General features: G+C 53.9%; 3 protein-coding genes across 3 annotated transcripts; 2 read left to right on the forward strand and 1 right to left on the reverse strand.

The window, feature by feature from the left end:
• Positions 1-33: 33 nt before the first annotated feature.
• On the reverse strand, positions 34-2,540 carry M406DRAFT_237195 (uncharacterized protein; the record flags this gene model as incomplete). The annotated part of the gene is made up of 6 exons (XM_040916054.1): positions 34-445; positions 574-886; positions 986-1,499; positions 1,606-1,650; positions 1,794-2,214; positions 2,506-2,540. Coding segments are annotated over 6 exons (1,740 nt in total), but the record flags the coding sequence as incomplete, so codon positions are not given.
• Positions 2,541-5,257: 2,717 nt separating this feature from the next.
• M406DRAFT_334080 (uncharacterized protein) lies at positions 5,258-7,619 on the forward strand (the record flags this gene model as incomplete). Its single annotated transcript, XM_040920900.1, has 3 exons — positions 5,258-5,348; positions 5,479-6,385; positions 6,479-7,619. 3 exons carry the CDS (start codon positions 5,258-5,260, stop codon positions 7,617-7,619), a joined length of 2,139 nt encoding a protein of 712 aa, XP_040771421.1.
• Positions 7,620-8,246: 627 nt separating this feature from the next.
• On the forward strand, positions 8,247-10,639 carry M406DRAFT_342696 (apses-domain-containing protein; the record flags this gene model as incomplete). Its single annotated transcript, XM_040921799.1, has 5 exons — positions 8,247-8,300; positions 8,404-8,584; positions 8,703-8,894; positions 9,000-9,127; positions 9,221-10,639. 5 exons carry the CDS (start codon positions 8,247-8,249, stop codon positions 10,637-10,639), a joined length of 1,974 nt encoding a protein of 657 aa, XP_040771422.1.
• Positions 10,640-12,299: the final 1,660 nt, after the last annotated feature.

Raw genomic sequence — 12,299 nt, forward strand, 5'->3', positions numbered from 1 at the left:
TCTGTAGCGGCTGAAATCGATGCCGGACGCGGTCACAGGCGTCTGAATGCCCAGGTTGGCCAGCTCGCGCAGGATGAGGCTCACTGCACTGCCAACGATGGGGTTGATGTCCCTCAGGCGTGACAGGGCTCGAATGCAAAAATCCAGCTTACGAATGGCTGGCTGTTGCTGCTGTTGCTCTTCTTCTGTCAAGGTTCCTGAAGAGCCGGCAGCTGCTTGGACCTGCAGCAGGAATATGGACGACGCGATATAGACGCTGTAGCTTAGAGACAGTACTGAGCGGTAGATGCCGAAGGACTTGCAGAAGAGATCAAATATGGCAATGATGGAGGTGGCCGAGGAGACACACTCGAGCAGGTGCCTGGCCCGGTTGTTATCGGCAGAAGAGCGTTCTCGTGACAGCATTGGCCGGTGGAGGAGGATGTTGAAGGTGTGATACAGGCAGCTGTGATCGCCCAATTAGTTATTAACATGATCGGAGGTAGAGTCATGACAATCATTGCGTTGCATGTTTGTGTGGATAGGTTATGGGGAGGGAGAACGCTTCTTTTCAAGATTCAGGATGTCGCTTACTTGAGGGTGACAACGTGGCTAGGCGGAGACAGAGGAGGCAATATGCTGGCCTCGATCTTGAGGAATTTAGGCAGAGCCTCCCACCACTCTCTCAAGGCGGCCTCCTGCCTCGCCAGGCATTCCTGTATCTCAGCCTCGCTGTTCTGCTGCAACGGGTCGTACATATGTACGAGGATCTGGTTGAAAATGACAGACAGCTGGCACATGAGCATGAAACATGATGTGGAGTGCGCCGCGATGGGAGGATACTTGACACCGTCAGGGTACTTGAGCCCAAAGGGTGCCCACATCTCATTCTCGTTGGAGTCATCGACTACACAGTACCGTCAATACAAGTCACGCTTCTTATGGTCTTGTTACCAGCATGGAAAGAAGGAGATAGAAAGGGAGAAGGGGGGGGGGGGGTGCCTACGCATCATCTGAGGAGGAGAGACGGTCGAGTGCTGCAGGCTGGGCGATCTGCCGAGATACAAGCTGATGATCTTGTCCCAGAAATAGCAGCTCCAGAACAGGCGGCGACGAATCTCGATATCCTCGTCGCTGAACGGAATATCACCAGTATACCTCTGGCTGTCAACACAGATGCCCAGATGATCGATCATCCGGAAGGCCATGCCGCTGTACATCCAGGCCTGTGAGGTATTGCCTTGGCTACACTCCTGCGCGCTGAGGAGCAGGAGGGTCTGCACGGTAGGAATGGTGGCAACACCGCGGGAGACCTCGTCAAAGACCATGGTTCGGGCGTGCCGACCAAATACTGCGCCGCCATCGTACTCATGTTCAAGACGCTCGCGGGTTACGCTGTCCCAGCGACCCCAGCGAACCGAATGGGACAGGATGGCATTCAGGAGGGTGTGAGAATAGTATGGCCCGAGCAGCTGCATGTCGCGAGTGAAAGCAGGTCGATAGATGAAATTAAAAAGGGGCTTGTGAGTAGGAGGTCAGGTCAGCATCTCCACAGCACAGGTGTAACACGACCGGTACTGCAACTGCAAGCAGCAGAACGAGGAGAAAGAACAACAAGATACTTACCTGGATCCAGCACCAGTGGGTATTGAGGAGATACTGAAAGGGTTCCTTGATTCAGGGCAGACAGCGAACTTATCGTCAGCCAAAATACAGACTCGCGCAGGTAGTCCTTTTTCTTCTTGCTTCTGCTTGTTCTTTATGCTGTTGTCCAGGGAGAGAAGGGGAAGCAGAGGCTTAGAGAGCTGACATACCGGTATATCAGATAAGTTCTCGAGGGCACGCTGCTGCCATGCATTATTTACAAGGCGCTCCCTCCTGCCGTTCAAGGGGTTTTCTGAATAAGGCGAGGTCTGCAGGTCGCTCTCTGGCCCGGAGTACTCACTGGGCAGGTGAAAGAAGCTGGTTGCGCCATGGTACGTGAGCACTCCCCTCTCGTCCAGCTTCAGGCCTTTGAACGTGCCTGTCAGACCCTCGTTGGATTCGCGTCCTAGATGACGCTGGGAAGAGCCCTCGTTGGGTGGAAAACCAGGGCGTTCCGAAGGGGTGTGCTGCGTCTGGAGTGAAGACGAGGGCTGCGTCTGGAGTGAAGACGAGGGCTGCGTCCTCGACAGCTGATCCTCGAGCTCCTTGATACGTTCTTCTAGGCGCTGGGTGTAGGACAGAGTCGGGTTCCTTGGCGTGTCAGCAAAAATGGGCCTTGCTACGTACGACTCGGTGTTTAAGGCGTGGAAAAGAAGAAACGAAGTCCCCCCCTCCACAAGAAGAAAAAAATCCCTCCCCTCCCCGAAATACTGATGCTGACGACGATAGCCTGGTGTGATAGGCTTGGTAGAAAGAGAAGAGAGGAGGGAAGGAAATCTTACTCACAACTTATAGACGCAGGCGTCGTTCCTTGCCTGACAACGGCTGCAGATAGGCTGTTCCCCCCCACACTTGACCTTGCGTCGGCGACAAGGCTCGCACGAGAAAGCACTCTTCTTGGTCGCCCTGGCAGAGGTTGTGGCGGCACCACTGCCACTACCCTGAGAGTCTCGAGTGCCCTTGGAAGCCGTCTTGGGTGCCGATGACATCCTCAATACAACAGGAAGCGAGCTCAAGAGGGGAGAAAGCAGCCCCTCTCGTGAAGTAGTGGACAGACTGTCTAGTGATGCTGCTGCTATATTGCAGCCCTTGGCCCCTTCCTTGCCTCCCTCTCTTCAAGCCCAGACTAAGGAAATGGACATACGAGTCAAGCCGAACAGGTGGGAGGGAGGCGACGGGTCGACGGTGCTGGGTGTACAGCCGACCAGGATGAGGAGGATACGTTTAAAAGGTAAATAATGCTCAAGATCATGAGGATAGAACCACAGGAGAAGCCAACAGACACACACACAGAGAGAGTTGAGAGAGATGTGAGAAAAAGCTGAGAGAGAGCTGAGAGCGAGATCAGTAGTGCTGTACAAAATCGTGTGTCACAGTAGGGCAACGAGGGTGGGCGGCTGGTGTGCTGCTCTGGGTAGAAAGGCCGAAGTGAGTGACTGAGTAAGTGAGTGAGTTGGTTGGCGGTGGTGGTGTTTTTGGTCTGTCGATGTCGGTGTGCACGTTCTCCCCTCCGCAAACCGGTTGCCCCCTAGTGAGGAAAGACAGCTCTCTCTCTTTTTTTTTTCCCTCTCTTCCCGCCTTGGATGACCGGCACCAGACAACACACACACACAGACAGAAAGACAGAGCGAGAGTGAGAGCTGTGTGGACTGGGTAATATCGTCATTCCCCACTCTCATGAGCCCCAGGAGGAAAAGCCGACAGCTTGTTCTTCCTCCTTGGGCCCCAGAAAGCAGCTCGCCGCGTCAAGCTTTTGACTGCGAAGACAGGGATCGATTCGCGTACAGAACCCACAACAGATATCTTTTGCGCCGTGATAACGCCGCGTAAATGGCCGCGAAAAGAAAGGGAAAAAAAAGGGCTGGTCGTTTTTTTTTTTGTTTTTTATTTTTTAATGTACTACGGAAATAGTCTGCATATGTGTGCTTGCACCATACTATGGTCGGACTGAGCCAAGGACACCGGGTCCGGCCCTATGTACTACTTACTGTACAATGTACGGATCCGTACATAAGGGACGCCATCCGATTGAACTCAGTCTTTGCGCTTTTGGGGCATGTTGTGAACAAGCAGGCAGGCAGATCATCCACTCAGGGCGTGCATTCTACTACTACTCATTCTTTCTTTTTTTTCTTTCTTTCTCATGATTCAGCCGGGCTGAAGTTCCGGATTGGGCCTGTTGTTGAACTGCCTGGGGCAAACTGCTGTGTAGGATGCGTGGGTACTTAGTCAAGCAACAGAGACGAAATTCATGCATGCTACTACTAAGGTACTACTACAGGATACATTTACGTACAGTACGAGCGGTACTTGGGGTGTTGTGGACGGGGAGCTTGGAGTCACGATTCAGGGGGGTTGCGGTGCCATGACGCAAGGCATGGTTAGAGTATTCGAGTCGTTGTCGGCACCATCCGATTGACGCTGTGGGAGATAATAGTAAAAAAAAACCGTTTTAATTCCCGAGCCGCAGCCGCAGCGGCCCTCTCCTGGCTCTTTTCTCCATCGAGAAAGGAAAAGGGACGGTTTAAGAGTGCTTTAGTGCCAAAAAGCTTGCACCGTACAGCACATCTCTTACCCACCTGCCACCCGCCGCCATTTTTGAACCACCGTCCACTCTTTTCTTTACTATTAACTGTCCTTTCGTAGATGTGTGTGTCTGGGACGTCCTTCTCTTATAGTATTCGTTTGTTCTATTTCATTAGTCAGCTGAATTTCTCGTATGCGTGTGCGAGAGAGAGAGAGAGAGAGAGAGAGAGACAGAGAATGCTTCTCCAACTCTATCAAAAAGCCAAGAGTCAGATGAACTTGACATTTGCAGCACGCTCTAACCCACTGTACAGTACTTGAGCCCTGGAGCCGACACCGTTTTCTGGGTCGTGATCAAGGTGGAGCCGCCTTGCAGAAAAAGAGGGTCTCGAGCATATCTACCATTTACCATGTATACCATGGCAAAAGGATGTACTCTGTCGATTCAGGGCTAGCTAGATCAGGTCACACTGCAGTGCGGTACCATATTACTGGCACTTGCATAGTACCACACAGTTCGCTGCCAGTGTCCACTGCTACGATGCATGTCCATCGAGGGGAAACCCCCACCAATATCAGTCTTCAAGATACCAGATCAAGATAAGAAGAGGACTTTTTCTCCTTTATTCTTCTTAGTTCAGCAGGCTTCTGTTGAGATTGGTGGTTTATTTTCCAGTCATGCGGGCGATCCTGTCAACCCGCGCAGGTTGATAGACCGGATGCAACCTGAGATGGTTGCTGCTTACTCGTGTCCCATGCAACATTACCATAGCCTTTTTCTTTTGAGCGACAACGTGGGCGAGATTTGCAGGAGGAACTTGGCGCCCTCGATTCCATCCGGTTTGAGTGTTCGTCTTTTTTGGCGATATCTCCTCCCCCCCCTCTCTTCCCCTCTCCAGACCCGTGATCTTGTTCCCCTCGTTGCAACCTCACCAGACAGGAAGGACTCCGTAGCTTTATTACAAGGGTCTAAGTATGTATAGGGTCGGGCCTGTCTTCGAGGCTCATGGCTGCTTCCCTTTTCCCTCCCCAACGTGCGAGGCCCCTCGTTTCCATGTGAAGAAGTAGTACCTCTCTGAGCCGACCGTCGGAATACCATCGCAACATTATGAAGGTGCCATACGCCGTCACCACCATCTTGAAACTCGTCGGCGCTGCTGGTCTGGCTGCCATGCCAGTGGCTGCCGACGCCCAAGCTCGTGAGCAAATCACCCCCGCTGCATCAGCTCCAGGGGGAAAGAAGAGAGACAGAGAGTGAGAGTGAGAGAAGAGAGAGAGAAATACACCCCTGGGGCAAATAGGCTAAAGTGTTTTGCTTGTCCTTCTTAGTCGTTCCTCTGGCATTTGAGCCTCTTGACCTTGGCAGCATCAGGCCGCAAGGATGGCTCGCGGACCAGCTGGTGCTGTCGGCGAACGGACTCGGGGGTCATCTCATGGACTTTTGGAAGTATGTGCACGACAGCGCCTGGATAGGCGGCGACAGCGAATACAGTGTCCTCCACGAGGCTTTCCCGTACTGGCTGAACGGCATCGTACCCCTTGCGTATGGTATCGACGACCCGCGCCTCATCGCCCAGGTCCGCAATGTAACGGATTATGTTCTGGACCACCAGCAAAGCGACGGGTGGCTGGGCTACGAGACGGGGACCAACCGGAACATGTGGCCGCGCAACCTCCTGCTGCTCGCCCTGATGCAGCTTGCCCAGGCCGACACGGCATACACGGACCGTGTGGTGGATGCCATGCACCAGTTTGCCGTTCTCGCCCACTCCATGCTGGCTGACAACTACACTGGCTTCCTCTACCACGATGGCGACGAGTACCCAGAGAGCGCGACAGAGTGGGGGCTGTCTCGTGCGCAGGACCTCATGCTGCCGCTGCAGTGGCTACTTGACTACTACCCGAGAAACAACACACAGATCCTGCTAGACAACATGCAATTCCTCTACGACGCAGGGGTGAACTGGGACTATTGGTACCAGGCTGACGTCTTCCCCAGAGGCGAGCTGGACATGCTCAACCAGACTTTCTACAATGCCCAGCCTTGGGAGTATTTTCACGGCGTCAACATTGGAGAGGGTCTCAAGGCCTGCGCCGTGTACAGGAGGTTCCTGCATGACGACTCCCTCGTGGCGCTAAATTACCAGGGAGTCAACTGGACTTTCACATACCACGGTTCGGCGAGCGGGACGATTCTTGCTGATGAGTACATTAATGGGATCCAGCCATATATTGGGTGAGTGAGAGGGGGGGAAATAGAGAGAGAGAGAGAGGGAGGGAGTGTGTGCGCGCCTTGACTGGGGCCTAAACTTACTAATTGATTATGCAGGTCGGAGACGTGCACGGCGGTCGAGACCATGTACTCCCTCAGCTACCTGTACCAGGCCCTTGGGGACAGTTACTACGCGGACAGGGCGGAGCTGACGGCATACAACGCTCTGCCGGTAGCCCTCACACCAGACTGGTGGGCACGGCAGTACGTAGCCCAGCCAAACGAGCCGTGGTCCAAGAACCTGAGCACGACGCCCTTCTCAGACGTGAACACGGTGGGCCAGATGTACACGCTCGAGGGTAACTACCCGTGCTGCACGGTGAACCACCCCCAGGGCTATCCCAAGTTCCTCTCTGGATCCTATGTGCGTGTTGGGTCGGATGGGCTGGCCCACGCGCTGCTATCGCCCTCCAATGCAAGCGTCACGCTGCAGAATGGCGCCAACGTGACCGTCGCCGCTGAGACCAACTACCCCTTCGACCTGAGCATTGTCTACACAGTAAGCAGCACCAGCGCGCCGTTTGACTTCTATGTCCGAGTGCCGGGTTGGGCAGACCAGGCCCAGAGCTTCACGGCGGTCCAGGGCACAGGACAGGCGGTGACAGTGAGCCCCGACGCGGTGAGTGGCCTCCACAAGGCAGCCAGTGTCGCGGCGGGCGCCAGCGTGGTCGTCTCGTACAACTTGTCGACCTCGATTCGGGCGGAGCAGCGGGCCAACAGCTCGGTGGCGCTGTACTATGGCCCTCTGCTATACGGGCTGTCCATCTCCAGCACAAATTCGTCGTCAGTGCCGTACGATTACACCACCAACGCACCCATGCCAGCGGGCTATGCGCCTCCCGAGGCGAGAGACTGGACCATGGTGAACACGTCGGCGTGGAACTATGCAATCGATGTGTCAACAGTGACGTACTATGGTGCAGGAGTGGAGGGCCAGGAGCTGGCAAACCCGATCTGGTCGCCTGGCGCACCGCCCAATTATATGACGGCAAAAGGTTGTCTGATCGATTGGCCGCTCTACGTGGGAAGCGTACCGGGCCTGGTGCCTCTTCCTGAGGACAGGCAGTGTGTGGGTGATGTCGTCGAGGTTGAGCTGAGGCCATATGGGAGCACCAAACTGCACATGGTCGACCTTCCCACAATAGACCTGTCGGAGCAGCAAGTCATGTTGAACAGGGACAGTTTGCAGGGGTTGTAGGAGGAGGACGAGACGGAGACAATTTTGACAGTATTGAAGATTGTATGAGATTTCTTGGCCTGCTCTGAAGCATGATACCTACGTATTCAAGATCGCGCGCGCGAGTATGTTGGGAGTAATCATGTCAAACACTCATTCCGAGATCAAGCCCTAACCCTTATTTGGGCCTCTTTGGCTAGGGTGTTCCTTCCCTAGAGTCTTTAGTGGCCCAACCCCTCTCGTTTCCCCACTCTAGGCACTCTGAACCAGCGGAGACGCGTTAAGAGGTAGCGCGCACCAACCCCCCAGACCGCGTCAAGGTCGAGACTCGGGCCAGGGATCCAGCAAGGGTCACAATCATCTTTCACTTTACGCGACATCCTGTCGCAATCCATTCTTGAACAACAACCTCATTGCGACATAGTACACTGCAGTGTGCATCTCTCGCTCTCCCTAGCCCTCAGACATCCATCTCCTTTTGCAGCTCTGGGTTTTTGTCTGAGTACTGCCCTTGTCAGCTGTTCCCACCACCGATACCATCCCTCTAGGACGACGTTCTCCGACATCCTCACTCTCCAGTCTACACACAGCAACCAAAGAAGACAAGGAGCTGCTATTGCCTCACGCATTCCCCCCACCGCTTCCGCCATGGCTGCCACAAGCGCTGCCGGAGATGGCATCTTCTCAGCCACCTACAATGGCGTTAGTTTGGTGTCCTCCTTTGTCCGGCCCGATCCCAATCCCTTCGCCCTTGCTGACCTCGTTCCCCTTTCTTGCTGTTTAGAATCCAGTATGGGAATACCAGTTCGCTGGCGCCGACAGCAAGCGAGAGCATGTTATGCGACGGCAGTCCGACAACTGGGTCAATGCAACCCATATCCTCAAGGCTGCCGGCTTCGATAAGCCTGCCAGAACCCGCATCCTCGAGCGAGACGTGCAGAAGGGCAATCATGAGAAGGTGCAGGGTGGTTATGGAAAGTTTCAAGGTACGACAATACGGCAGTCGCTCTTTACAACCCTCCTTTGCGTTTTGGCAAGAAAGAGTAGTGAGACCAGGAGGAATATTGTCTGTCCTCTGCTGACCAGCCTGTGCCCAAAATCTAGGAACCTACCTCCCCCTCCAGGATGCCCGTGAGCTCGCTCGACAGCACAACGTCCTCGATCGCCTGCGACCTATCTTCGACTTCGTGCCCGGCGCTGTCACCCCCCCGCCTGCTCCGCGCCATGCGAGCAAGCCCAAGCAGCCTAAAAAGGCCCCAGGCCTGCTCCAGGCCGGCCATGGCCCCAAGCGCAAACGTACGATGCACCGCCTCCACTCATGCGTCTCGGCCCCTCCCCACCCCCCTTTCTACTGAAGGCAGGCCTCCCAATGCTCGAGCCTTTCTTGCTAATATATTGCAGATGTCCCTCGTGCCGATGAACTCGACACATCATCTGTCGTCTATAGGGACGAGAGCCCAGACAATCAGACTATCGTATCTGGTAGCTATATGGCTGAGGACGAGGCTGACAGGATGATCCAACATAAGGTATGTTAACCCCTTCTACGGTGGACAAGACCTCACGGTCCTCCTCCCTGGGTGTTCTTGATGTGGTGGTCTTTCATACTGACCGCACTCCAGCATACAATGTATGGTGAGTCCCTATTGGACTACTATGCGCTCGATATGAGTGATCCGAAAGCGCCTCGTCCAGAACCTCCCACCAATTTCAGGCCCGACTTCCCTATCGACAAGCACCGGAATACCGCCCTGCACTGGGCGTCCGCCATGGGCGACATCGACGGTGTCAGGCACATGAAGCGCTTCGGCCCTTCTCTGACCGCCCGAAACATGCGCGGCGTGACCCCCCTCATGCACGCTGTCAATTTCACCAACGCCTTTGATAAGCAGACCTTTCCCGCCATCATGGACGAGCTCCTAGAGACCATCGACGCCCGTGACCTCTCGGGCCGCACCGTCCTGCACCATGCTGTATCTCACGCCGTGTCTGTTAAGCACAGAAGACCTGCTCGATATTATGTGGAGAGTCTTTTAGCCAGGCTGCAGGGATCCCACGACGCTACTTTCACCGACCAATTCATCAATGCGCAGGACCAGAGGGGGGATACAGCTATCCATCTCGCCGCTGAGAATAAGAATACCAAGATCATTCGCTCGCTGCTGGGTCGCAACGCTTCCACGTCCATTCCCAACCAGAAGGGTGTGTATGCTGAGGAGATGATCAGAGAGCTCAATGAAGGCATCCGATCTCGTTCCGCAGTGCCTCCGCCCTCGTCTTCCCCCTTCGCGCCCCCACCGCCCCGGCGGCCGAGCCTGAGTAGCGCTTTGCACGATTTCTGGAACAACACCGAGTTCCACTCGGAAGCAGCCAAGGCTGTGCAGAATCGTATCGCGCCCAGCATGCTCCAGAAGAGCAGGTACCTCGCCGAATGCTTTGAGGATGAATGGAAGGAGAAGGATGAGGCCGAGCAGGACGCCCGCCGGCTGCTGGCCAGCACGCAGGACGAGCTTGCGGCCCAGCTGGACGAGCTGCGCCGGCACGAGGACCTGCTCGAAGCGGATGAGGTTGCTGCCAAGACTGAGGCTGAGGCGACACAGTTACAGACGCAAGTCCTTTCCCTTCTGCGGTATCAAAACCGCATCGCTGTCCAAGGCAAGATTCACACCGAGCTGAGTATGCAGGTGAATGGCAACAATGGCCAGGATTGCAGCAGCCAGGCATCCAGGGATAACGACCAACAAGAGCGCCTACGCCTAGCACAGGAACTTCGTGATCAGGTCCGAGAGCTGCGAAAGGCGGAGAGTGAGCTGGTGGGGGCTACGGGTCTTCGGGGCGTCGGCGAGGCCATCGAGAGCTACAGATATCTGCTCCAGCTCTGTCTTGGGCCACAGGCGCCTGGCCTCGACGACAACCTGGACAGTATGATCCGGGAGTTCGAGGAGGAGGCCGACTATCCTAATGGTACTCGCGCAATACGCGGCTATGCATTGGGCAATGGAGGCGATGCTGATGCTATGGAGCTGTCTGATGTGGAGTGAAAGGGGACTTGCTTTTGTGGGTTTGTGTGCATGGGCTTCTTTGTTCAGGCTTTGGGTCACGATGTGACCTTCCTGTAAAAGGCTGTGAGGCTCAACAGACCAGGCCTTACCTGTGTATTCCATTCTTTTCCCTTCGGTGTTATGTCCCACTGCCTTGTTTTGTTGGTGGAGTCTGGATAGTCAGCAAAGACTTGCTATTGGCGTTCTACGGCCTGGTCTTGTGAGATACCAATTGAAAGCAATACGGATGTCTTGAGGAGGCTCTTTCTTTTCATCTTGTACAAGCATATACTGGTGATGAAGGCAAACTTCAACATCCAGTCTGAGCAGAACGTACACCTCCACCATCTCAGCACAGCCACTGGCGTGTTTATTGTGAGGTGCATTGAGTCACAGGTAACTCATGTATTGTCCAGCTGACCTCAAAATCTTGATGGTAAGGCACTTTCGTCAGAGCCAGTGCAATTCGCACGATCATCTAATTATAGAGGCTGTGGAATGAGTTGCAAAACAGTGGTGGTCAGTACATCGGTACCAATCAAGACCTGAATATACTCAGGCTGTCTCAGTATATCTGTTCCAAGTGTTGCATCTGGGACATTCTTTAGCTTATAACCTTGATCAACCTCAACTCAGGAGATACTGAATATCATGCACCTATAAAGAGTATGGAAATTTGCATGATGCTCGTTTACAAGGATGTTTGATGATGCAGCTAAGTGTCTTGATCTGAGAGAGCCTTAAAACTATTGTAAAAGAGGATACACCTGAGTCGTGATTGCTTGTCAGCCTACAACATAACTTAGAAATGCAATCAATGAGAGACACTTGAGGTGTGTGTAACCTGTGAGTGAGACTCAAACCGACTATCACCACCGTCACATGTGCAGCCCGACTGGTTTCAAGTGTTGAGCCTAGACTGCTTATGTTGTGGACTGCTGTTTTTGTTGTGCTTCGAGACCCAATGATTATGTTGATGAAGGTGGGCTATGGAATAGCCATGTGCTCATGTTGTTGCAAACCGACAGCTCTCACAACACGAATTTCGGGGGCTTTTTTCTCTGCTTGATACTAAGAAGATTTAGTCATATCAATCTGGTGTAAAGTGAGGGCGCATGTATCAGCCAATGACATCAAAGTCATCCTTTGCAATATATTCTCCGATAGTGGTTGATCATGACCTGTTTGTTCGCCTGGATAGGTCTCTCTTTTTTTGGCGAACAGGGCGGCTAAAGTCTAGGAGGGGTTAAGTGTCATTTGCCGCCCTATAGAAAAGGTTACTCTGAGGTAAAACATTGTTTCAGCGGGTCACGAACACCGCCCCCCCCCCTCTTTCCCCCAGCTTGTTGTTTGAGGGATCGTGGTTCCCTGGGGGCTGCTGCGAGAAGCCGTCAACTGCTGACATTGCGTCGAAAGCACGCAAACTCAAGGCTTGGCTCTTGAGCCGCTCAAATGGAAGGAGAAGGAAAGCGAACGCATACGCAAGGCAAGAAACCAAGGAATGCATTACAGACAGAGACCATGATGCGCTAAAGCAGAGCACAGCAATAAACAAATAGTTTCAGATAGCGGTTTGCAGGTCCACAGTAGATGACTCCATGTGGGCCCTACAGGTGATGTGCTGTAGTAGTTTCCCAGCTGATAATCGCAGCTGAGGAAC

Source organism: Cryphonectria parasitica (assembly GCF_011745365.1).
Source record: "Cryphonectria parasitica EP155 unplaced genomic scaffold M406scaffold_9, whole genome shotgun sequence".
Lineage (NCBI taxonomy): Eukaryota > Fungi > Ascomycota > Sordariomycetes > Diaporthales > Cryphonectriaceae > Cryphonectria > Cryphonectria parasitica.